The sequence below is a fragment of the Onychostruthus taczanowskii genome, unplaced genomic scaffold (genome assembly GCF_017590055.1).
Source record: "Onychostruthus taczanowskii isolate IOZ18803 unplaced genomic scaffold, ASM1759005v1 scaffold9, whole genome shotgun sequence".
Classification (NCBI taxonomy): domain Eukaryota; kingdom Metazoa; phylum Chordata; class Aves; order Passeriformes; family Passeridae; genus Onychostruthus; species Onychostruthus taczanowskii.
In genome coordinates this window covers 15,739,494-15,765,137 of record NW_024506993.1, presented here as the reverse complement: position 1 = coordinate 15,765,137, position 25,644 = coordinate 15,739,494, and the positions used below count along the sequence as shown (strand labels likewise).

The window sequence follows — 25,644 nt, the reverse complement described above, 5'->3', positions numbered from 1 at the left end:
CTTAAAGAAAAGTGAGGCTGGGATGTGACAGACTTATCTTATTTCTTAAAACAGATAATTTTCTTGTTATTGAAATAATGCAAACTTAGGCATGAATGCAGTTTGCCACTTTCAAATAATAGCTTTGAGCATGTAAGGGGATTTGCTTTATTCATCCTATTTATTGTAGCTCTTCTTCTGTCCTTGCCCCTCACACTGTGTCTAAAACCACCCAAGACACTGGATTTCATGTAATTTAGCTTGCTTTGCTCCAGACTCTGAGGAGTGGAGATAGAAAGGCACTGCATGTGGTGCCAGCAGACAAGGTGGAAGCACAGAGCGTCTGCTGGGTGTTTTTTCCAGGTCTGAAAACCTGTTCCTGTGTCTGGCTGTGCCAAGGCAGCCTGCCAGAGCCAGCCCACGCTGGGCTGGGGAGTGCTGGAGAGCAGCCAGGCACAGCCCCTGGTGCGGGTCACAGCTCTGCCTCTCGGGGACGTGCCCACGGTGTTGTCACAGCAGCTGCTCTTTTCCACCCTCTGGGTGACTGGTGAACCTGCTGTGTGCAGAGCTCACCCGTCCCCTGCCTTACAGGCTTCACACTACATCAATTTCTAGGCTTTTTCCACGTGCTGCTATAAGAAATGAGGGAAGACTGTCACTTAGAACTGTCCTTACGTGCCACGTTTTTCATTTCAATCACTTTTTTTTTTTTGTCTGCATTGCTTAAGCCTCATATCTCCATAAATAATCCAAAATATTTACCATAGTTAACTATCCCAAACAGGCAGAATTTAACTTCTGAGTGCTCTGAAGATAGAATGGTAATTTTACAATCTAAAATGAAGATACCTGTAGTGAGGAGCCTTTAAATGCTTTGATGTAACCAAGACATAAGTAGTTCAGCTGAAGGGAAAGGTGTAGATTAAGTTTTACATAAAACAGGTGGAAGGAAGCCCTTTCAAGCAACTCACAGGCTTTTCCGATACAAACAGGAAATTAGTGCCTGTTATTTGCCTAATAAAAAAAGTTCTCATCTGCCTAGTTTCCCTGACTAAAAAACTCAGAATCTGTATAAGAGATATTTCCCACGTTAGAAATCAGTTTAGTCCCACACTAAGACATTGTTTTCAGTTTTGCCTTGGATTAACAACCCACACCTATGGTTAGATGACCAAGAAGGTGATGTATTTTGAGACTCCAGAAGTTGTTTTAGGACCCAATTAGCTATCCTTTGCTGTTGCATTTCACTTCATCCAAAGACCTGGACTGAAGCCATAAAACTGAGATTGGGAGTATGTGAAGCAGGTCCTTCCAGACCACTGCTGCATCTCTTCCAGCTGGATGCTGAGCTTCTCCTGACATACAAGTACAAACCTCTCTTGGAAGAAATAAATCATTCCTAAAAGCAGATCACAGCCACTGTATGTCTTGAAATTACAGAGATGGCATGTGGGTCTTTAAAATGCCCTTTATTCCATCGGCATTGCAGCGGAGGCGGGAGCACACAGGGCTGGTCACTCAGCTCAGGTGGCTTCGTGGGCGTGCACACACATGGCAGCTCAGAGGCAGGGAGGAGGCTGGGGCACCTTTGGGTCCCTGTATTTGGCTGCAGTTGCAGAAAGCACACTGACCCTGACTCCCAAACACACGCTGCTCTGCTGAGCCCAAAGCTCCCAGGTGAGCCAAGGAGACTCAGAGCTACCTCAGAGAAACATGAGACCAGAAGGAGGAGGAGGAGGAGGCAGCAGCACAGAAACTGCCTCCAATGACACTTGAGCCTGTGAGCAGCTTGAGGGGCCACCCAGAGCAGGAGAGGTTTCATTGCCTTTGAATAAATCCCCCCATAAGCCAACAGCTCTGAAGGTGTGCACAAGGCTTCATTGCTTTCCTGTCAATGCTTTTAACTAAAACTTGCCACTTCTTGTCCACGTGCAAAGTTCACTTCTGATTATTGTTTCAAAAGTGGAACATCAGCTCCAACAGAAATAATTTCCAGAGCTTGAATGCCAGACTCTGTATCCCAACCCCCCTGCGTCACTCAGAGCCAACTTGAACACACAATTTTCAGGCTACCAATTACCTAAAGAGAAAGTGACTCTTTCTTACAATGCCTTTGTGTCTCTGTTTTGTTTGAAAATCACCCACTCCAAACCTTTTCCCTTGCTCAGGCATTTCTAGAAAAGAGGTGAAAAGATTTATAAAAAACAAACTATATTTACAAAAGATCTAAAGTGGTCTTCAGGGGCCACAAACTCTGCTACTGCCCTGGACCTGACATCCCCTGTTTCCGAGAACTAGCAGGAATATCAGCCTTCATTCCTCTGATTCATCAGATTGCAATTTCAGAAGTTACTTGGAAAAAACAAAAGTAAGCCCCGAAGCACCGTTTGTGGGCTCCCAGCTAGCGTTTAAACATCCAGCACGAACAGCAGGCCTTGCTTTATGCTGTACAAACAAAAATGCCTCTGCTCTGGAGAACGTGTCCCGCTTTGTTCCAGAGCTTTTTCGGTCTGCCATTCCTGGGGCTGGGCAGCAGAGCAGCACTTGCACCACAAGAATGTGGGCGCAGCAGCAGCTCCTTTGTTGTGAGTGCTCCCGGCCAGCCTCGGGCAGGGCTGCCCTGTGGGGTGCAAGGGCTTCCAGGTTTTCTGCTTCAGAAAAGCCTAGTTTGTGTTTTTCACTGCTGGTGGGACCGTCAGAGGCAGAACACTTGTCCTGTTTGCAGCATCTCCGCCGCTCTGCTTTGGCAGCAGCTTCCCTCCTGGTTATTTTCCACCCTGGGGCTTTGAAACAGGCTGAGCAGTGTCCTGTGCTGGCATCAGTAAATCAGCAGGAGCGTTATCAACAGCCCGGGGAGGTCAGAGTGAGGCCCTGCGAGTGCTCCCAGTGAAGCTGCAGGCTTGCACTGTATAAAACACCTTGTAAACTCATTTTCCTCCAGTAATATGTTAAGCACAAAGCCATATAGTGCTCCAAACTTTGCTGTGATCTGCTGGTGCAGACTTCAGGCAAACGCCAAATAATATAGCAAAATATTTTGTGGGAACTGTCCTGCATTTGACTGTAACTTCTCAAGAGGAAAAATTTGATTTGACAGGTTACTGGTCCTATTCCCCAATTAGGACATAAACAGTTGTAATCCTCTGCGCTATTGGGCAGAGTTCAAGGTTAATTTCAGCGAAAACAAACCAAGTTAGAATTGAAGCAGAGAAAAAGAAAGCAACAAACCCAAAATTTGGAGGCAGAACCTGCCCACAGTGCAAAGCATATATTCTTTAATATCTTATTTGTTTTAACACACACCAACTGATACCTGCACACAGCAGACACCAGCTGAGATAACAGGGAGGGCGTTCAATATTTAAGGCTTGGCTTTTCTCACCATAGCAACAAATCTGTAAGGAGAGTCGGAGGGCACGGACAAGCGGCAGCGCGCAGCCAGCACGGCACACACACGGGCAGGTGCCTGCTGGTGGCTTCCAGCAGCTGGGAAAGAGCGTGGTCTCTGTTTGCTCTTATTTTCCCTTTATTAAATAGGTGGTGACCCTTGGGTGTGGGTCTGCTCTCCCCGACCGCGTAAATCAGCTCCTGGGGCACAGGTGACTCTTCACAGGCACTGGCCTAGAACAGAAGAGCCCTCCAAAGGTGCCCTTTCCTCTCTGCACCTCTGTCACCCTACCAAAATTAGCTGAATGAAACAGGTTCTCTGTCATAAATCCATGCTGCATTTATTCACGAGGACAAACACCTATATTGCTTTTTATTTCTTTTTTTAACACTTGTTCATCCACTCATGGAATTTGTTGAATCAGTAATTACATTCAAATTGAATGAAATAACTCGAAAATCTGTCATCAGTGTCCCATCAGTGTCTGAAACCAGGTGAGTCCAAGAAGAATTGCCACCAAAATCTACTTGGAGCTAATCTTCAGGGTTAGCTTCAGGATGTTGGTCAGAAGGGTAATGAAATCTCTTCCTCTTAGAAGGCATAGTATGAATGCTAATTTTCTGCCAGCTAAAAAAAAAAAAAAAAAAAAGAAGAAAAAAAAAAAAAGAAAAGAAAAGCACCTTATCCTTGTTTTCTAAGCAAGGAAAAATTATTTCTACCTATGCAGGTTTATCACAAATACCTACCAGTAACCAAGAGTAAGGGGAGATTAATCTTTAAAATGGCCTGATGTGGGTTCTTGGTAGATAAATCGATGTCAGAGTTATTTTAACAAGGCAGTTAATTGATGAGGAATCCCCAAGTCAGAAGAGACACACACCAGAGTATTAATTTCCTTTATGGCCCAAGCTCGTCATTTATTTCTTCTATCACCTAGACACTGGTGGAAAGAAATGCAACACCAGTGCAAGCAATTTGCCAAAAAATGTGCTTAATATAATATTTATATAATCTTCTTACATGCTGCCTGTTGTGAAGGGGAGCTGTGATTAAAGATACATTTTTTCTTAGTCAAAGGTTATGGAAAGTCTCAGTTGTCTGGGATCAAGAAGCAACACTTGACTACAGCTGCACACACAAAAACTGAGCAGCATAAAAATAGCACAACAAGCACTCCAGCAATGCACATAACAAGATTTGCCTCTTCCAAAGAGCCTGAGAAAGGCCAGGCAAGCTCTTGGGGTCTGACCAGACTGGAGATGAGAATTCCTGCTCAAAAAAGATAAGGCTTCCCAAATATCTTAAGTCCCCAGTCTTGTGGTACCTTAACGTGCTCCTATGCTTCAGGACAAGGATACACCTGATTTTTTAAGATCTTGTACTCTTGACAAAAGAAACAGTTCAGAGAAAGGAAAAAAAAAGGTACAGCATGAGCAGTGACTACAAGGTGACTACATTAATAATTGTATTAACTTTTTCTTGCTGGTTCACCTATTGGTTTCTGCCTTTTATTCTTCTCCTGCACACTTATAATTTGAGTAAAGATTGCAAATATACCTTTAAGAAAGAATTGTGTTATCTGGCTGAACTGAATGCAGCGCAATCCTGCATGTGGCCAATTTCCAAGGAATTTAACAAAGTACCCAACAGCTTAAACCTTCCAATGAAGCTGAGGAACAAAAATCCAATTGATTTACTCATCTTCAAATTATTGTCATCCAGAGGTAAAAAATATTGGCTCCCATTAGAGCAGGAGGAATGTGACCTGTGAAAAAACACAGTCAATAGGAATGGTGTCCCCAGGCAGTCCAGGCCTGCCCCAGCCACGTTGCTCTGATAAGCCCCATCAGATGATTTCCCTTGCCAAGCAGCTGAAGGAAAAATGTATTTTTGTGGCCTTCTCTTCAGTTCTTTGAAACCACAAAGCCACATGTAGGGAAAAATATTTTCCAAGGCCTGTAAGTGCAGCAATTTTTCCAATTTAACTATTTTTGAGAAAGGCACAGGACTAAGTCAAACATTTTCCAAATGGACGACCCTGCTTGCTCAGTTTATCCCAGCACAAGCAAGGGTCAAACATCCCAGGCAGAAACTGTGAGTATTCACCTTGAACACTCTTCCCTCCCGCTGGGTTCTCCTAAATGCAAATAAATTATCAGATTTATTTTTTCCCCCATGAATCTGTTCCTAGTTCCACTTGCCAGATTAACTACACCTCACCAATCTGGACAAAATCTCAACAACCTCATCAGTGGTTGGCTACAAAGATTTTGGGCAAAACCCAAGATTTCTAGCAAGTTTTCCTGTTAGTGCTTGCCCTGGTTTATCAGTGATTTAATGTGCTTTGCTTTTAAGAACACTGAAGTCCTGTGCACAGTCAGCACCCTGCAGCACAGCTTTTTTTTGGGGCAGCTGCTGCACACAAAGGCCAAGGTGTGCCTTCCCACCTTGAAAAAAATGCTGTGGGGGAGGATAAACACGGTTGAGCAGAAGAGCAAAAGCACAGAAAGGGCTGTTTGATGCCCAGTAGGCTCTGCCCAGCAGCAGGGCAGGGTTACAGGCTGCCTTCCCTTTTGTTCTGCCAAGAGGAGTGGAGGTTTCTGGCTGACACTGAGCCACATCTCACTGCCCAGCAGGACAGGGGGAGGTCACTCTGAACCTTTTTACCAACACCAAGCAGTAAGGAATCCTTGCAGATGGATGTTTTTGTTGGATTTTCTTTGTTCTTAAGGCTGAGGACAGGAGGGTGAGCTGCTGCAGTGCCCAGCCCCCTGAGCTCCATTTCTGGCTGTGCCTCACTACCTGCTGCTTCACGCCAGCTGCAAAAAAAATTTTTTTTTAATAAAACATAAGGATAAGGTTTCACTAAGCCCAGAGACTGTGACTAAAAGATGTTTCACGGGGAGAGCAGATGAAACAAAGGGCCTCTCTCCTATCCCAGGGCTCAGAATTGTATGATATTTCTTTCAGAGAAACTCTCAAACAACGCCAGTGGCCCTTGCTTCAAGCTGGAAGCAGTCATGACCAAAAGCAGAGTTAACTAAACCCAGTTTTGAGCTATGCCATCTGTGCCAGTGACAAATGCTCTGCTCCAGAACAGCACAGGGACATGGTGGCTCTCAGTACCACCACATCATCTCCCTCCTTCACTCTCTTTGCAGTGGACAACAAAGCTTGCTAATGTAGAAAAGGACACAGTTATGTAAAGTCACTTGAGCTCCTTAGAAGATAAAGCAAACTAACCATTAATACTTCAGATGAAATCATGGAGAGTTAATAAGGATTAAGTACTGTCCAGAAGGTGGTCACAGGTGACTTCCACCTCCACAGACCCAGCACCTGCACTCTGGCACCTGGAGAAGCCGTTCAGCTCTAGGGGCTGCACAAGGAGCTGGATCTTGGACAGTTCCCTGAAAGAAAAGGAATTTTCCCCAGCACTGCACCAACAGTGATACACTTAATCTCTTGTGTTTGCCCTCAGCTGTGACAGCCTAACATTGGAGAGCAGTAGGAGTCTGGTCTCAGAGCAAAGTAACCCAGTCCTTGCTCTGAGTCACCCACCACACACACAAACACACGTGAAGGAAGGGATACCAAACATCCTCCTGATCTCAGCTGCTGTTTCCTCATTGCTGGAGGCATCATCACCTGCAGATAAGCATGCAATTCTCCCTGTCTAAAAAATCCATACCAACAAACCACCCTTTCTTTCATGTGGCTTAATTTCTAGAAGCAATTCAGAAGTTGTACTTTGTTAACTGAAGTTTTAAAGCGTCAGGTGATGCCCAAGCAGAGCCAACATAGTTACAATGCTTCTGTTGCCAGTGGGGGTCTGAAACCAGCTGGCCAGACAAAAAAACTTAAGAGTTTACTCTAAGTCAACTTGGAGACAATTATATCACTTGGAGACAACTTGGCACGCAGGATGGAGTTGTGTAGGTAAATGAAAAGACATCCTGACAAGGTAAAGAAAATTGGCATGTGAATTTTACGAAAAAAAAAAAAATCTTAACTCCATTGCTTATATGTGAATTTTACGAAAAAAAAAAAAAAACCAAACTTAACTCCATTGCTTAAGTCGACAATTTTCATCTTAAAAGAGGAATTATTGCTGATTTCTCACTAGTAAGTGGATTTAGACTGCTGCTTCCTGAACCCTCCTCCATGTTCTGTTTGGCCCCTCACTGCAGTGGTGTTTCCCCCTCCCCACACCTGTGTTTGCCTATCTCTGCAGGCCAAAGGCACAGGCAGCCAGATAACTCCTGAGCACAGCGCTGCCTCTGCAGCTCCTCACCCCAGCAGGACACGCGGTGTGATAACAGCTCTGAAGCCTCCACACACACCCATTTAGTTCATGCCTGCCTCGGGGGGGACAGCCTAACAAAATTACAAAGCCGTGAGGAAAGGCAGCCACAGAAATAACGTGTCCCAACCTGAACAAAACAACAAACGCGCTTCAGTATCACCCCAAGGATGGTATTAAGACCTTGAGGATTTTTGTCATTAAGCTCAAGCTTGTTTCAGGAGGAATGCTGTGTGTCCTGAGGGATGCTGTATGCAAGGGCAGCACAATCTGCAGCCCGAAGCGGTGGGTGGCTGTGCCCGAGCGCACGTAGAGGCTGTGTGTGCCCGGGCTGCCTTCACCGGGACCGCTCTGCCTCCCGGGGCGGTGGATCCCGGCCCTGGCTCCTCTCCTTGCCCTGCCCTGCTCTCGGTGCGGTCAGCTCGGCTGGCTCAGCGCTGGCTCTGCGGAGGAGCTGCGCGGGTGCTGCTGAGCCCGGCCGAGGGCTCGCTGCTCCTTGAGTCTGGCCTAGGGCTTGCTGCTCCTTGAGCCCGGCCGAGGGCTCGCTGCTCCTTGAGCCCAGCCTAGAGCTCACTGCTCCTTGAGCCTGGGTGAGGGCTCGCTGCTCCTTGAGCCCGGCCGAGGGCTCGCTGCTCCTTGAGCCTGGCCTACAGCTCGCTGCTCCTTCAGCCTGGCCTACAGCTCGCTGCTCCCGCGGAGGAGCTGCGCGGGTGCTGCTGAGCCCGGCCGAGGGCTCGCTGCTCCTTGAGCCCGGCCGAGGGCTCGCTGCTCCTTGAGTCTGGCCTAGGGCTTGCTGCTCCTTGAGCCCGGCCGAGGGCTCGCTGCTCCTTGAGCCTGGGTGAGGGCTGGCTGCTCCTTGAGCCTGTCCGAGGGCTCGCTGCTCCTTGAGCCCAGCCTAGAGCTCACTGCTCCTTGAGCCTGGGTGAGGGCTCGCTGCTCCTTGAGCCCGGCCGAGGGCTCGCTGCTCCTTGAGCCTGGCCTACAGCTCGCTGCTCCTTCAGCCTGGCCTACAGCTTGCTGCTCCTTGAGCCTGGCCGAGGGCTCGCTGCTGAGCAGAGCCCCATTCCTCCAGCCACTGCCGACCCCCACCTTCTGCCCCCCCGCTGCATTCACACCCAGCTCTCCAAAATGGCTACAGCTGCTCATCTCCCTCACGTCCGCTTAATTTTTACACATTAAATTATTTATTTTAAATTTCTCATTTTAACAAAACACGAAGCCCTGGGGAGCAGACAGCGGTGGGAGTCCGCGGTCCGGGCAGGGAGCGGGCGATGGGGCACGCAGCGGTGCGGTGCGGTGCGGTACAGGGGGTGCGCTGCGGAGGGTGCGGGGGTACAAGGTGGGTGGTGCGGGGGTGCAGGGTGGGCGGTGCGGGGGTTCCGCGGCCGTGTCCGCGCAGAGGTGCGGGAGCTGCTCCCCCAAGGCCCTGAGCACCTCTCGGGCTGCGGGCGGCGCGGGGCGGAGCGGGGGCTCCCGGCGGGCGGGGGCTGCCTGGGGCCGGTCCCTCCGCCCCGCCCCGCCCCGCGCGGGGCGCGCACACCCGCGGGCAGCTCCGCGGGGCTCCCCGCGGCCCTGCGCTCCGTGCCAGCCTCCGCCGGAGCGGAGCGGAGCCCAGCCCACCGCCCATGTGGGGCTGCCGCCGCCGCGGCCGCTGCCCGCAGGGCCGGCGCTGCCGAGGTAGGACCCCCGGGACCCCCGGGCCCCCGCCGCCGCTTCTCCCCTCCAGCCCCCCGCTTCCCACCCACGGGGCGGCCCCGAGAGAGCCGTGCGCGGCCAGGGCACGGCTGAGCGGGGAATGTATGTTTTCCTGGAGCCCTGGTCAGGATTTTCCCTCCCGGTTCCACCGAGCAGTGAGGGTGCCCGGCATCTCGGAAAGCTCGGCCGGTGGGAAATGGGAGTTGCGGCTTCTGCTGGAGCAGCCCTGGGTGAAGGAAGGGTTGGGAGATGTGGCGTGGAAAGAGGGAATCGTAGTGTAGCAGCTGTTTGCTTGCTGAGTTATTTTTGGAGATTGCTGTGCTGTGATGGACTTTTTTTTTTTTTTTAACTGTCTGTAGGAAGGCGGGTTTACATCTCGCTCCTCCAAGGCTCGGTGCTCTCCATTTGCCGACGAAGGGTGTAAAAGCGGTGCTTTGGCAAATACCGATCTAACTGGTTAGCTCTTCTTCCCTTATTCCTAAGGGCAGCTCCGTAAAAAGCACACAATCTGCACCTTTTTTATCTTCCTTCGTGAGATTTGGCTGCCGGCTCGTTGGGGCCTTCCTTGGGAAGGGCTGGCTCTCCCCGAGGACCGAGGTCTGGCGTGTTTGCCAGGCACTTTGTGTAATACAGGGTGACAGCTGTGATGCAAGTGCACCAAAACTTCTGCCCACGGCCTTAGTCGTGGTTATGTTTGGATATAATTCCCCCACTTCCTAGGAAAATTGTATTACGTAGGCTGGACGATGAAGCAGGCGGTGCTGCTGCGTGGGGCAGGAGGGGAGGCAGAGGTGGATGTGGCAGCGAGGGTGCTGTGCTCGGGTCTGGTGCTGTGCTCGGGTCTGGTGCTGTGCTCGGGTCTGGTGGTGCTGTGCTCGGGTCTGGTGGTGTGTGCTGTGCTCGGGTCTGGTGTTGTGCTCGGGTCTGGTGCTGTGCTCGGGCTCGGTAACGGGACAGGACCCCGCTGTGCCCGGTGCCCCACAAAGCTGGGTGTCAGCGGGTGCACAGGGGCCGTGGCTCTGCCCGGTGAGTCACAGGCTCGCTCTTGTTTCCAGCCATCCCTTTGCTTCTGCCAGCCTGCCAGCGGGCAGCTGCCTCCGTGCCTGGCTCCACCCAGGGCATGGAGAGGGGCTTCACTGCGGCGGGGGTGTCAGAACCTCTCGGGCTGGCAGGGGGACCCCCATTCAGCTGTTGGAAGGTGCTGATGGCCATTGCTTTGTGGCTGAACGAAAACCCCTCGGCTGCCCCTTTGGTCATTGCCACGATGCTTGTGCTGGTGTCTTCCATGAGCAGGGATTTGTGGCTGTGCCAGGCGAACTGCATACCGCCCTTGCTGCTCGTGTCAGCACCTGGCTCCTTGTTGGCTCTGTGGCAGGTCCCTTGGTGCTCGTGTGGTGCTTTGAGATGTGAGGTGGAACAATGAAGATATTAATACTGAAGAAACCTGAAGACTCTTCAAGATTTTTCGATCTTTAAAGACGCTAATTCTAAATTAAACTTTTTCTATTGGCAAATGCCACAGAAACTAGTTAATTTCAGGCAAAAACATACTAAACCGGCTATAACTTGGAGCAATCCTATATATATGGGATTGATTTTGTAGTGCTTTGCGTAGAGCTGAAGATGGGACTGAATAAATGCCCATTGTGGGACTCCTGGTGCTCGTCCAGTGTGTTGCAGAGCAGTTTGCAAAGTTTCCAGTAAGTTTGCTTAATGTGACCTTACTCAGTTCCTAGGCACTCCCATAATTATGGCTGCAATTAAAGGCAGTAACATCCATTTACATAAGATGCCAGTCCTTTTAAATCAGTGCATCATCTAATGACAGCATTCATGTAGGGATAGCTGTGCAGGATGAGGGCCCAAAGCTGAGAGCACTTTGGGGAGGATTTGGTTTCAGAACTTTCTTGAGGTCATTTGAAGGAAGGATCTGCCATGAAATAGGACATTTTGTTATGAAAATGCACTGATTGATAAATATAACCCTTACCAGTAGCAGGATGTTGTTGAATTGAGTGATCGTAATGCTTCATTTTTTTAATGTATCATCCATCCAATTAAAAAAATCAGCCTGGTTGCAACAATATTTTTCTCAATTTGATTGCGTCAGTGTTCCTTCTGCTCTTATGAGTAAGAGATTTGGTGAATCCAACTTGTGGACAGTATTTAATTGCTGGTGAAGCGCTGTGCATGTGTTCTGAATGGCTCACTGGACTTGCATGGTTTCCTTGGGGCTTAACCTCTGTGTATGATGCCCACAGATTTTCCCTTGAGATAAATACAAATCTTAGACTTGAAGTGCTGGAAAAGATCACATATTTGGGGAATGCTTTGACCTTCTGAAAGGAGTGACCTGGTAGAGTATTCCCACCTTCCCACTCTATATGTTCTGTTCTGGTTCTATTTTTTGTTTGCTTTAAGTTGTTGAATATGGTGTAAGCTTATGGCCCCACACCCTGGGTGGGGCTTCTTGGGAAGAGTCACAAGGTCAGTGTAGTAGAAAGGGTAAAAATTGTCAAAATACAAGTGAGGAGGCACCAGATGTGAGCCTGAGAAGTGCAGGGTTCCTTGGGTCTGCACTGGTTTTCCCAGAAGCCATTTTTGCCCATTATAAGAGAAATAATTAGTCTGCTAACCTTTTCTCACAGGCAAAGTTCTTGGCTTGCGGTGTCTGAGACCATAAGAGGTTAAGTAATTAAATTGTAAAAGGCAGCAAAAGAGAATAATCAACTCCAAACTCCCTAGACTGTCTGGTTGGGCTCTCCAGTGTCTAAATTAAGTAATTTAGGTTGATTCCTGATGCAGATTTTTACCAGGCACTCAACGTTGGCCTCCAGGAGAGAGTCCCGTGTTGGTTCACGCAGGTTGTTATTTCCAGCAGTGGTGGGTTGGTTTTGGGCATGGTTTGGTCGTGCAGAGGGGCAGGGGCAGCTCTGACAAGGCTCCAGCATGGGGCCAGGCACCTTCTAAAGCAGGCTTGTTCCTGGGTGCCTGCCAAGACCTGGCCCTGTGTGCTGTAATCCCTCACTGATTATGAATCCTAATCTCCAGATGTACTGAACCTGCTGAGGTGCTGACCTGGTGGAGTAAAATCCCAGGATGGTTTGGGCTGGAAGGGACCTTAAAGTTCATCCCATCCCACCTCCTGCCATGGGCAGGGACACCTTCCACTGCCCCAGGCTGCTCAGGTCCCATCCTACCTGGCCTTGGGCATTCCAGGGATCCAGGGACAGCCACTGCTGCTCTGGGCAACCTGTGCCAGGGCCTCCCCATCCTCACAAGGAAGAATTTATTCCTAATATCCCACCTAGCCCTGCCTCTGACAGTTTAAAGCCATTCCCCCTTGTCCTGCCACTCCATGCCCTTGTCCAAAGGCCCTCTGCAGCCCTCTTGGAGCCCCTTGAGGCACTGGAAGGTGCTCTGATATCTCCCAGAGCCTTCTCTTCTCCAAAATCACTCTGATGTGCTGAGCCTGTGAGTTTGTGTCCATGCAAAGAGAAGCAATACTTGGGTTTTTTTTAGTAAAATGTGTGCTGTTACAACAGTGCAGTTTTAGGTGCCTTTGGGGTTGTGTTTTGATTCTGCCAAACTTACCTCTCATTTGAGGAGCTGCTAAATGGGGGGCTCTCCTGGGTGTTGGTGTCTGCAACGTTTAAGGGTCTGAAGTAATGCTCTGGAATTAATCCTGAAGCCCTGAGCTGCCATGAACACAAATGATGAGTCTCTTAATTGCAACTGACTTGTATCCATGTGATGGATAAAAAGGTTGTTTTGCAAATGTTTCACTAATAAAATGGGATGGATTTGTCATGGGTGCCCATGTAGAAATAATGTGCCTGCTGCATTGGAACATGGAATTTAAAGCTGTAACTTCTGCGCTCAGATATCTGAAATGCCTGCATCGCATTAGTTTCCAGGTGATTCACCTCATTTGAGGAGCTGCTAAATCGGGGGCTCTCCTGGGTGTTGGTGTCTGCAACGTTTAAGGGTCTGAAGTAATGCTCTGGAATTAATCCTGAAGCCCTGAGCTGCCATGAACACAAATGATGAGTCTCTTAATTGCAACTGACTTGTGATGGATAAAAAGGTTGTTTTGCAAATGTTTCACTAATAAAATGGGATGGATTTGTCATGGGTGCCCATGTAGAAATAATGTGCCTGCTGCATTGGAACATGGAATTTAAAGCTGTAACTTCTGCGCTCAGATATCTGAAATGCCTGCATCGCATTAGTTTCCAGATTCAGTATGTTACTATATTGTTTACTGGCCATGCAGAAGTAGAAAAATATAGGAAAAAATAAAGCCCAAAAAAGGTGAATAAAGGGTTTTGAGTTCCTGCCTCTTTTTGCCTCTGAAGGTGAGCCAGAGCGACCTGAACTCCTTCCTGAATAGTTATTTTTAAAAAATGTCCTTCTGTTTCTGCATAGTGCCCTGTCTTTGTGTGGAGCTGGCTTCACACATGTTGAGCTGTGGCCCTGGGCACTGCCAGGGATGCTGTGATCCAGGCTCCTGGCACTGTTCTCCTCTGAGCAGGAGCCACAACAGCCCCTGCCAGCCTCGATCTGCTGCGGGCTCCGTGCCTGTCACCAGAGTGACACCCAAAAATGGCTGGGACAGGCCTAAAAATGGCTGGGACGTGCTATTCCTGCCTGGCTGGGAAGGCCGCTCGTGGTGGTGCCTCTCTGGCAGCGGGTTGCCACGTCAGGGGTTTCTCCATGGGCACAGCAGCCTTGGTGAGCTTTTAGGTGCCTAAACGGGGAGGTTTCCCTAAGCAGCAGGAAATCCTCATGTCTGGATTAGGTACGGTTTGCCAGTGGATAGTTTAAATCAAAACGTGCAAAGAGAAGATATTTGTGGTGGTTTATTATAGCTAAAAGCTTCTATATGACTACACCCCTTCTTTGGACTTAAGAAGCACAACCACCACGAGTGGTCTGAAACTGCAACCAATGACCACTGACACTCTTTGGATTTAAGGCTGGCTTTTCCTTCCTTTTAAGTTTCCACTTATAGTCATATATCCCTGGAAATCTATTTGATGTTGTTGGTTAATAACAAGAGACATTTGTTGTTCATGGGAACCCTGTTGATATCCTTGAGCTGTGCAGCCTTTACCTTCTGCATCAAGGAGGGGGGGGAAAAAAAAAGCTTTGTATTTTTTTTTTCTGCTACCCGTGTGAAACTGGTTTCACCAAAACAATGAGGAGATTTCAGGGGTTCATGACCTCTTGCAATTAGAAAATGTCAGATGGGTTGTGAGAGGTGGACTGATGGGGGAGCAGCCCTGTTCCTGCTGAAGTCATTACTCATTTTTGGTGGGAGATCAATCTCTCAGATTCTTCTTTATTTTTCCCTGAGAAATGCTCAATTTGGGGATTAGAGTAGAGGAGCTTAAAAATCCAAGCAGCTCTGGAAGAGATATCTCCTGCAGATTTATATCTTGGGGTTTTGACTGATTTTTCTTCCCCAGGCTGAGCCAGTTCCATGGATTTGTGCTCATCTGGTGTCAGTCCCAGGTCTGCTGGGACCAGCTCAAAGCTCTGTGTGTCCTGGGAGCGCTGGTAGGGCACCTTGTCACTCCTGCTAGCCAGTTTTCATTAAAATGTGAAAGCCCAATGTTTCTGAGACCTGTGTCCTGTGTGAAAGAAGGTTCAGGTGTCCCTGGTGGTGAGGGGGACCCTCAGGCACAGAGTGACCCCGGGCGGGGTGTCTGGAGCTTGGGCAGCTGCTCTTTCACTGGGGGTGGTGAGTGTGAGGGCTGCTGTGCTCATTTGCTTCTGATTCCCTCCCTTTGTTTTCTATTTTTGTATCCTTCTTGGCTTTCAATTGATATTTAGATTTTTGGAATGTGTTTTTACACATTCTGGTGCCAAGGGCTGTCCCTTGTGCTGTTTGTGATGCAGTGTGGCCTTCCGTGCACCTGAATAATTTTTTGTCTTTTCTCTGGGGACATACTTGTGCTAAGCCAAAGCTATTTTTTCAAAATATAAAGAGAAGGTGGGCTGCTTTTATTTTGTTTGTTTTAAAGAGAAGGCTTCTTTACTAATGCTGGAGCCTCACTTGGTGAATGTTTCCCCTGCAAGGGTTTAATGTGTAGCATTTGTGCTGTTTAGCCTGTCTGCATTCTGTAAATCTGATTATTTTGGCTGTCATAATTTTATTACTCTTATTAAGCTTCCTCATTTGCACATTGATCCAGTTAGTCTCAGGAAGCTTATAGGCCATCTAGGTCTACTTGCAAAATGCACAGAAAATGAGAAATCTGCCCTGGAGGCTCTGAATACTGAGATTCCCTGTGGTTTAGATCTGTGTATCTGGCCTGTATTTTTTTCCCCTTCGGTGCTGTTTTAGACTACCTGACTTCATTGCAGTTTGCCAAATGAAGATGAATTTTTGCTTTTATTATAAATTCTGTTACTGGTAGCTTCTGAGAAGCGTTGCTCTGGTTTGCTTGTATTTTTATTTGGATGAATACCCTCCTTTTTCACAGAGCTTAAGAATATTTCCAGCAGCAGCAGCTGGCGTCGCATATGCTGTGAGTTGTTTTCCTCCTCGTGTCAGTGTCAGTTTTCCATGCTGGCTTTCCAGACGGATTTATTCCTTACTTTCACAAAACCTGCTTTACTGGTGCTGTGGGACACGCAGGAATCTGAGAGGACTTTGGGCCTCTTTCTCTTTGCTCTGGCTTCCATTGCCATGGGTTTTTCCCTGGCTGCTCTCTGAGGTAGGCTGGACTATCCTCTGCCGGACCTTTAACGCTGTGCCCCTTTTAAAGTTTGTTCTGGCTCTCAGTGAAGTCTGGTCCCTCTCACAAGGGGAGGTTGCACCCCGTCTCCCTCAGCCTCTGCTGTCCCCGGGCTGCTTGGGGTGCTTCTCTCTCTTTGCCTGTTATTTATGTCACTGGGATGTTTGCAGCCCCTGTTTTGTTCCTCTCTGCAGTCACTGCTGCTTCCAGAGGCTGTTGTTCTTTCTTTGGTGATGTTCTTCCCCCATCCTGGTCCGGCCTTTCCTCCTCCTCCCACGGTTTGACCTCGTCTTGTTCTTGTCTCCCTGTGCCCTTTTCCAGGCGTTCGCATGGCTTCAGCTTCCATTAAGTGCAGCTGACTCACAGGTTCACTCTGCACCTCCGAGGCTTTGTCACCCAGCCCGGTGGCTGTTTTCCTTCTTGCCTTTTTCCCTTTGAGCTCCCCATCAGTCATTCAGTGTTTCACACCCCAAACCCCGGGTGGTGCTTCCCAAGCTCTCTTATCTCTTGTCTTTTAAAGTGCTGCTATCTGATAGGCAGCTCTGTCCCAAAGCCTTCAGGATTTTTGAAAAATTAATTTGGTGTACTTCATGCATTTGAATCGCATGCAAATTTTGTATACTCTTTGTTGTCAATATATTCCCCTTTTTCATCTCATCAGACAAATCCCCTAACTCATGTTGTAAGTTTTTACAGATGTTTTCCTTTGAAGTGACAGCTCTTGTAGAATTGTACTTCTGAAGTCAGTTGATAGCATTTGGTTTTAAAGGTGGCGTAAAGTGGTTTAGTTCTACTCTGAGATAGCAGCTGCCCTTTTGTCTTTTATTTTTTAATTTAGCAGCCTAGACCTACAGTTTTGAGCAAGTGGGATTCATAGGATCCTAGCTGAGTGACAGGAGAGAGGATGTGTGTACACCAGAAATGTTCAAATATGTAATATAAAAGTAGCTGAGCATAATTCATAAGCCTGTCAGCCTGGATAAGGGCTGTCTGTTGTACTTAAAACTGTCAGTCCCTTCCTTGTGCTCCCTTTAATTACATTACTACTCATACCTGCACACTCAAACTCAGAACTGGGGAGCTTTTCTAATGTGCTTGGTGGTTGAAAAGGAACAGAGAGCTCTGCGGTGACAGCGGCACTTGGACTGCTTAGCACGGATTGCTTTTAAGCAGGTTCAGGAGGCACAAACACAGACATCCCCGTGGCTGCAGGTGTGTTTTTGTTTTCCCTTCTCTTCCAGGCAGTACAGATTAATCCAGCCCTTGTTTTCCGTGGCTAAGTCGCGGCTCTCAGGTGACTGCAGTGCACCTGCTGCTGTGCCACCCTGGCGGGGAGGTGGGCACTGTCCCGGCGGCGCCCACCCTGTGCCAGCCTGTCCGTGCTGTTGCTGTAGTAACAGCATCAGGTTCTAGCAGGGCAGTGTGTGCAGGAATGGCTCTCTCGGTGCCCTTGCCATCTTGGAAACCCGGGATTTTCGCTTCACCCCCGGACGTGTGAATGCAAATAGGCAGTTTGTGCAAACGCTGTGTGTTCTGGTGTCCTCTTCCTGCACTTCTCACTAGCACAGGCCCCCTCATGTAAATAGTTTGGAGTCCTGATATATATACAGCGAGAGGGTTTATCTACAAAGGGCTTTTTAACACTGGGTTGCGCTCAGAAAACATGAGTAATGGATGCCATCTTTCCTTTATGTTTCATCATAACAGGAAGATTTAAAATGTTGCTCAACTTGGTGATGATGGGAATAGTTTTAAGCAATACCTGCATGCACCACTTGAGGATCTTGCCTGTTTTTCAGGGAAATAATTTCGGTGTTCTCTCAGAGGGAAAGATGGGAGAGGACTGCTTAGTCTGAAGGTGTAAAGATTTAGTGATTAGTCCTTCAGATTTAAGAGAATTAATGCAGGCTAGACTTAAATCTACCAGTAATGCCAGGCTTAACCCAGGAAACTTCCTTGTGTAAAAGCAACAACATCTCATCAAAAGGGTTTATCTCCAGACATGAAATTTCTCCCACATTTAAAAGAGATCAGTTATTTCTTCTGAAATGTGGTAAACATCTAGACTAACATACTTATATACTTAGAAATAAGGAAAATACTCTGGGTGACCGTGCCTTGAGGAATGGTTCACGTGAAGATAACAAAGAACAGAGTGACAGTGTTGCAAGGTGTATATTATTTTAGTTGATATTGCTTTGTGTGAGTCTCAGTGTTTGCTCTCGTGCAGTCCACGTGTTGGTGAGGTGACGTTCTGCTGATCAGCTCTATGTCCCCTAATAAAGTTCATGTGCCTGCAATGCAAGAGTGAGTTCTGTAGAGAGTGATCCAAGAGTTTATTGGTACAATTCTTACAATAAAACCTTTGTGTGGCTGGTGCTTGTTTCCTGGTGCTGGGGTCCTGGTGGTTTTTTGGGAAGCACACCTGTGCTGGGATCCAGGCACACATGAGCTCTGCTGCCGGGGCTGCCTCATTGCTGTGCATGCACCATGGATAGCTCTGATGATGTTTCGGCAGACAATGAGGAAAATACCATAAAAGCAAATTGCTGTGGGAATTATCTGTCTCTCCAGCCAAGTAAGTGTGGTGTGAGGCTTCTGAGGGCCCAAACCCCGTCAGGTCTTCCATTGTATCAGATGTGTTGGTGGTTGTTGGAATAGATAGGAGCTTGTTTTCTTGCTGATTTGCCTGACATTAACATTTTCTGTTTGGATGAATTATTTTCCATATCTATGCTAAGGAATATTTTGTTTCAGCTCAAGGGATCTCTTTAGTATCTGTATTTATATGGCTTTTTCTGTGTGGGATCTTGGGTGTTGTTTGAATCTATTCCCCAGTTAGCACTGAAGAATTTTCTTGTCCTTAGTAGTAGCTTATTCTCATCTAAAGCATGATTACATCTGGGTGTTTGTTATCAATCTCTTTGATAGATTGATCTGTAGCCATGAAGTCTGGTAGTAAAATGAACTCTTAGAAAATAATTTCTGTAGGTGTGTCTTGCTGAGGGCAGATTCTTGTTTTATGTCTGAATTCTTAGTTGCTTTTTGCTTGTCTTTGGGGTAGCAGTCTACTCCAAGAGAATTGGAACGTTTTTCCTTTGGGCAGTGATAGGAAATAAGATACGGAGTAGATGGTGCCACTAATAAAACTTAGTTGTTGCTCAGAAGAAATGGAGGAAGTGCTAGGGCCGTGTATCACAAGGCCTGGCCCTTGTGATTTCAGTTTGTTTGGAATCAAGTCCCAGATGGAAGGACCTGTGGAGATGGTCTGGGGAACCTGCTGAGCCTGTCGTGTGGGATGCTTGACATTTTTGGGGACTTAGTGGGCTATTTGTTATTTTTGCTGGGTTGACTCCTGGGACATTGGACTGTGGGAAAACAAAAAGGAGGATGGGGCTTCGGGTTGAGGAGGGAACCATAGGTGGCCTTGATGAGATGGGAAGTCTTCATTTAAGCAGCTGATGTAACAAAATGTCCCGAGAGCCTGAACTGAGGAGGTGTGAGTCAGTGTGTGTCACTCTGCTAACCCAGCACTGTGCCTCTCTGCCTGGATTGCTCATTGTGCTTGCTAAGCTCTGAATGGGAGAGAACTTACTCTGTTCCCTGTGGGAAGCTCTCTGGGAAGCCTTTAGCTCCTGGGGGATCTCCTGTGGAGGATGACTGTTCCCAGGGCATTCTCTGTGCCGTCATCCAGGAGCTCAGGAGCAGCCCAGGGAGGAGAGAGGTGCTGTTTGTGGAGCAGCCTCCTTCACCTCTGGGTTTCCCTGGCAGATGGACAGCGAGGCTGGGTTGGTGCCTGGCTTGCAGAGGCCACAGCATGCTGAGCAGAAGGGCATTGTGTTCTAGGCAGCTTGTCAGGGACTGCTCTTGCACAGGGAGGAAAAACCTGCCAGGCTTGATCTGCACTTCAGGAATATGGGAATTACCTGGAGGAGAGAGCAGTCTGTTCCCTGCTGAGGTCCCAGTGTAACGAGGGATGTGACAGAGCAGGCCAAATGTCCCAGCTGCTCTGCAGTAGGTTTGGTCATTATAGCAGGAACTGGGTGCATTTACAAGTCTTTTCACCATGTAAGAGCACCCCAACAAATGCTTGGTCAGAAAAACCCCATCAGCAATGTGCCTCACATCAGCTGAGTGGGGAGAAATCTCTCCCATTCCACCTGAAACCCAGTTTTGAAATGCTGGACTGTTGTTACTTGTGAACAGAAAGGGTGAAGCATAGTTGTGTGTGTGGTCACTGACTCCTCTCATTGGCTTGCAGTGTGGTAACAGCCTGGTATAAATTAGATAGCTGCTGTCCTGGGGTGATGCTTCCAGCTGCATAGATTTTGGCCAATGAAGGACTGCCACCAGCCTGCTGAAGGTACATTTGAAATCTTTTTGCTTGTTTTTTTGGGGTTTTCTTTTTTTAACTGAAAGAGAAAATAAATTCTAAGTTCAACAGGAATTATCCTGTCTCCTTTATACAAACACTGTGATGCAGTGTAGCAGGATGCCTGTTAGCTGGTCAGAGCCAGCCAATCCATGTGAAACTGGGGAGCTTTGGATGGGTGTCAAAGCTGGATATGTGAGATATGTGTGTGGCTGAAGGCTGTGCAGGTGTGTGTCTGTATTTCTTGAATAACAGCCATATGTAATGATTACTGCAAGGTCTGTGTTCCTCTGTGTCTCCTCAATTTGTGCTGAAACAAAACTGCTGCTGTGCTAGGGGTGATGTCTTTTTGAGTACTTGTAAGTGGGGAGCCTCACAGCCCTGTCTTTGCACCTTCATAAACGGGGATAAGAACTTAAAAACTCTGGTCTGTCCCCCTCTCACTATTGCCAGATGTAGAAAATGCAGATGCCAATCTTAAGATGGGATAATTTAAACAAGTTCCTCTTTGTCACTTGGAGCTGGAGCAGTTACCTGCCACTTGCAATAGAGAGGATTTGGATGTAGGTTTTTCCCAGCTGATTATTGCCAGGTGTGTGTGTGTAGAGGTCAGGGACTGTGGGTTTTGTCAAAGTGGGTAGCTGAGAATGTGGGACTGCAAAGTATATCCCATGATTTATTGGAAGGAGAATTACTTTAGAGAAATTGACGTTATAGATTAATGATGAAATATGGTTTATTGCTGTTTAATGTCTAGAAAGAAATGGAGTTCTGAGTGTGGGCTCACTCTTCCCAATAGTGTGTGGTTTTTTTTTTTTTTTTTTTTTTTTTTTTTTTTTTTTTTTTTTGTTTTTTTTTTTTTTTTTTTTTTTGGTTTTTTTTTTTTTTTTTTGTTTTTTTGTTTTGTTGTTATTTGAGTTAAGAAATAACTCAGGCCGGTAGATGGGCTTTCCTTCCCTGTAGCTTTCTGCAACCTCTGACTCTAACACGTACGCTTACAAGCCAAGTCCTGCTGCATTTTAGTTCTGCGGAGCTTTGCTGTCCCCTGGCACGGCCATCCGGGTGTCGCTTGGCTGTGACATTGCCTTTCTGAAGGGTGCCAGGGAATTCCTGTTCCCAGGAGAACTGCCCGGGCACGGCGGGTTAGAGCGGCTCCCAGCACAGGGATGGCCGGCGCTGTGTCCGTGTGTCCGTCTGTCCGTCCGTCCCCCCTCCGTGTGTCCGTCTGTCCCCGCTCCGTCGGGGGCGGTGCCTTTGCCCGCCGCAGCCACCAGGGGGCGCCCGCGCAGTGCCCGCGGAGGGGCTAGGGCGCCGCCTGGCGGCGCGGGCGGTGCCAGCACCCGCGGGAGCCTGAGGCGGCCCCGGTGCCCCCGGGCTGTCCCCGGTGCCCCCGGGCTGTCCCCGGGCGGTGCGGGAGAGCTGCCGGAACGCTCCAGAACCCCCGTACTCACCGCTGGCTGCGCCCATGTCTCGTTGTCGTGCCTCAGATCCCTCCTGGCTCTCGCTCGGATTCCCCGCGCTGCACGAGGGCCTGGGGTGGGTTTGTGGGTGCTCGGTGCGTGCTCGGGGTGCTGAGGAGACTGGAAAATCTTCTTTCCCTGTTCCACGTAGCGAGCATGTGCTGCCAGAGAGATGGTGGAAGGACAGGAGGAAGGGATGTTGTGTGGTTTATGGATGTTTTTTTGGGCTATCAGACTAAAAAGTGATGCCTTTACTAGGGAGATGAGGTACGTGGAAGTCATAGCACGTGTTGTGAAACTTGGGTTATGTGGCTGCTGTATGGCACAGCGTGTTCACAGATACGAGTTGGGTTTCTGTAACATCAAGCAGAAACCTTAGTTCAGTCTCTTTTATTTCTCCCTGTCTCTAAATAATTACCATTTGCTGTAGGCATTGAACCCTGCATTCCCTGTCTTGTCAGTTGTTTCCAGAGACCTAGTGTAACTTTGTCACTTGGCTCAAGCACGTTTTTTCCATGCTGCAGCTTATTTTCCAAGACTACCCTCCCCCTTGATATTTTGCCTCTGGAGAGAGGTGGTTTCTCAGGTGAGCTCTCTGCTCACCACGGCCCTGAGAGCAGATGCTTTGTGTAAAAGCCCTCCTGGGAGTAAAGGCTTGTTCATGGTTTCCCTGTAGCAAACAAAGCTCTGCTCCTCCAACCTTTGCATTAAGACAGCAGCTGATGAGAATGAGATTGTGCAGGAGGTGATCTCTGTCATTTACTGGGAATCTAACAGGCAACACTTGTTCTGTCTTTTCCCAGGAAGTGAGTGTAGTGCCCTTATAAACCATGTTTTGAAATGAGACCTCAGGAGTAGCACAAGATACCTGTATTTGCTTTCTCCGTGTCCTTGATCAAATAGCTCATTACTGCACTGAGGTTTAAAAACAAAGCACAAATCAACTAACCCTTGAGTACAAATAATCATGTAAGCTTGTCCTCAACCAAGCTGAACTCTGTGCCTCACAAAAACAAAGGCTAGCAGGTGTCTCTGAACACCTCTGATGTCATTACAGACACCTGGACAAACCCTTAACTGGAGTTTTGTGCAGGTGCCACGAGTTTGAATCTGCCTGAGCAGAAAGAAATTAATTAACTGGCCCTGGGCCTGGTGCTTTGAGAACGAGATTTAGAAATGTGACCATTCACCCCTCAGGCTTCTGAAAAATGCTATTCTTGTACGAACAACACCAGGTCAGTGTTCTTGGCTCGAGGCAGTTGTGTGACTGGGCTTCCAGTTCTTGTGCAGGGTGTGGATTTGCAGAAAGGAAGTACAAACTTTATTTCTAGACGCTGGAAGGATTTAGTAAGTTTCCTACTTAATGTATGTGAAACAAACTTGAGAAGTGGGGTTTATAAATGTGTTCCTATTCATTTCTTGTTTCTGTTGGTATGACATCTGTTGTGGGCTCTCCTGGCTTTACTGGAGGCATTGCTAGGGAAGCTGGGGGATCTTGGTGTTGGCCCTGCTGTGATCACAGGAGGGCGAGGTGGGGATGTCCCGCTGCTGGACTCTACCCTGGAATCCACGTCCTGTGTGTTGCGACATTCCCTGCGTGCACCGGAGACAGGCTTCTGGGATAAACCTGGGACACAGGTGGAACCGTTCCTGCTCACGCCTCTTTGGGCGACTGCTGGAAGTAAACACACAGTTGACAGAAGAAACCAAGAAGCTTTTAAGCATTCAAAACCTCCCTCTCTCTGCTCTAGTTTTCTGACCCTTGCAGGGTAACTCTTGTAGTCCCTCTGCCCCTCACCATGCCAGTTATTGACCCTAAACAAAATTGGATAAAAATATAGTGTGGGGCACCTACAGAGGAAAACTATCATTGGCCTTGGAGAGAAGGAAATGGAGCAGAGGGAAGAGCAGGTCAAGGAAACAGGTTCTGGAAAAACAGTACTGACTTTCCCAGAGGTGTCCTCCCAAATGTCCGAGACCTGCTTTTTTTTGTTTTTTAGAAAGGTACATTTTAGCTTGTAGTAGAACAGAAAGACAAAAAATAATCTTCAGGTGATCAGAGCCTGGTTAGTATTAAAAAAGAAAGTATGTACTGGGCTTCACTTGTGTTTAGGCCAGTGTCATAATAATGGAGTGGTTAATAATGAAAGTGTGTATTGCACTTCACTGCCGTATTTTCATTGTGTTGCATTTATTTTCTGTAAAATATATAGAGAGCTGTATATGTGTGAAATGTTGAGCTTTTTTAGAGCTTTGTTCAGGCCAGTCAGTGAGGGGGTTTCCCCAAGCCGTAAAGATGATGGGGAAAGGTGACAGCAGGGTTTTGTGTTTAGTCAAACCACTGCAGCTTCCCAGGGCCATTTGTTAACAGCTTTTATGGGGGGAGCCAAATAGGATGTAGGAAACCTATGGTTTGTTTATGTTTTTCTGTATCGCTATTAATTTAGCCTTCAGGCCAAAACAGTTTAATTGGAAAAATGTCTCAGTGCGTGACTTAAAACACACTGCACGCTCCTTGGGCGTTCTATATTTAGGTTTTGGGTTGGTTTTGTTTTGGTTTTTTTTTTTTTTGTTTGTTTTAAAAAGGCTTTTCACAAGCAGCAGCAGCACGGAGCGGAGTCACCTGCTGGCAGCACGACCCTTGCCAGGCCCGGGACCTTCCCGCGGGGGTCTCGGTGTCCCGGGGCGGCTTCCCGGAGCCTGGGGCCCGGCGGGGCTGCGGCCTCCCCGCCGGCCCTGCCCCGGGGGCGGCCCCGGCGCGCCCCGCCCGCCGCCACTGCGGTGGGAGCCGGGAGCGGCCGAGGATGGCGGCGGCTCCGGCGGCTCGGGAGCTCACGCAGAACCCGCTGCAGAAGACGTGGGAGCCCTACGACAACGGGCTGCCCGCGGGGCACAGCGCGCAGCGCGGCGGTGAGCGGCTCGGGCCGGCCGGGCGGGCCCGCCACCCGCTGGGCTCGGGGGGCGAGGGGATGGAGCCGAGCCCCGGCGCTTTGGGTCGGTCACTGCCGGGGCTGCGGGGCGGCGGTCGCGGGTCCCCCGTGGAGGGTCGAGCCCCGAAGCTGCTGGCTCTGTGCCCAGCGGAAGGCAGGGAAGCGCCGCTGGAATGAATGTGTTTTCTGGTTGCTTTTGTTGGTGTTTTGCGGGTTTGTTTGGGTTTTTTATTTGTTAGGCGCTCTGGTGTCAGGGAGCGTTTATGTTCAGTGTATTCTTCTTGGAGAGAGGCCTAAAAATGTCACAGCGTTCTTGTTTTGGTTGTTGTGCTCCTTTGTATTTTTTTTTTCCTTTAAGGCCAATGCTGTATCAGCCCATCTGTTCCATGAGTTAATGACTTCCCATATTTTGAGGTGCAGCCAACCAAGTCATCAGCCTCCTGAGACTTTGGCTGCGGCGTTTGTAAACCATAGTTCATTAACAAACTTTGCCTCGCAGGTTGTTTTTTCCCCCTCTTCCTTTCATTTTCCCCCCTTACTTAAGTAACTGCGGTGCGGTACACGGCAGTTTTGCAGACAAAAGGGGCTTTGTCGTGTAGAATTGTTTGTATTTGTCATGCAAAGAGGCTGTGCTGACAGAGCTGAGGCTCTGCCGCTGTGGCAGGAGTCCATGGGCTGCAGCCTTGGCTCTCTGCTCATGCTTTGGTCCAGCCCTTGCTAAAAGAGGAAATCAAACCCCCTCCCCCCAGAAAAAAACCCCAAACCACCCCT

General features: G+C 48.4%; 1 protein-coding gene across 2 annotated transcripts in view; it reads left to right on the top strand.

Annotated features, from left to right (window-relative positions):
- Nucleotides 1-9,181: 9,181 nt before the first annotated feature.
- Nucleotides 9,182-25,644, top strand: part of LOC121347237 (6-phosphofructo-2-kinase/fructose-2,6-bisphosphatase 4) — a 50,981-nt gene continuing 34,518 nt past the window's right edge. Inside the window, exon 1 of one of the 2 annotated variants that reach the window (XM_041425748.1) lies at nt 9,182-9,347. In XM_041425748.1, the coding sequence (XP_041281682.1) occupies nt 9,296-9,347 (52 nt within the window). In that variant the 5' untranslated portion in view covers nt 9,182-9,295. Of the gene's footprint in view, nt 9,348-24,730; nt 24,854-25,644 lie in introns of those variants that run through there. The other variant, XM_041425747.1, reaches the window with a different exon arrangement.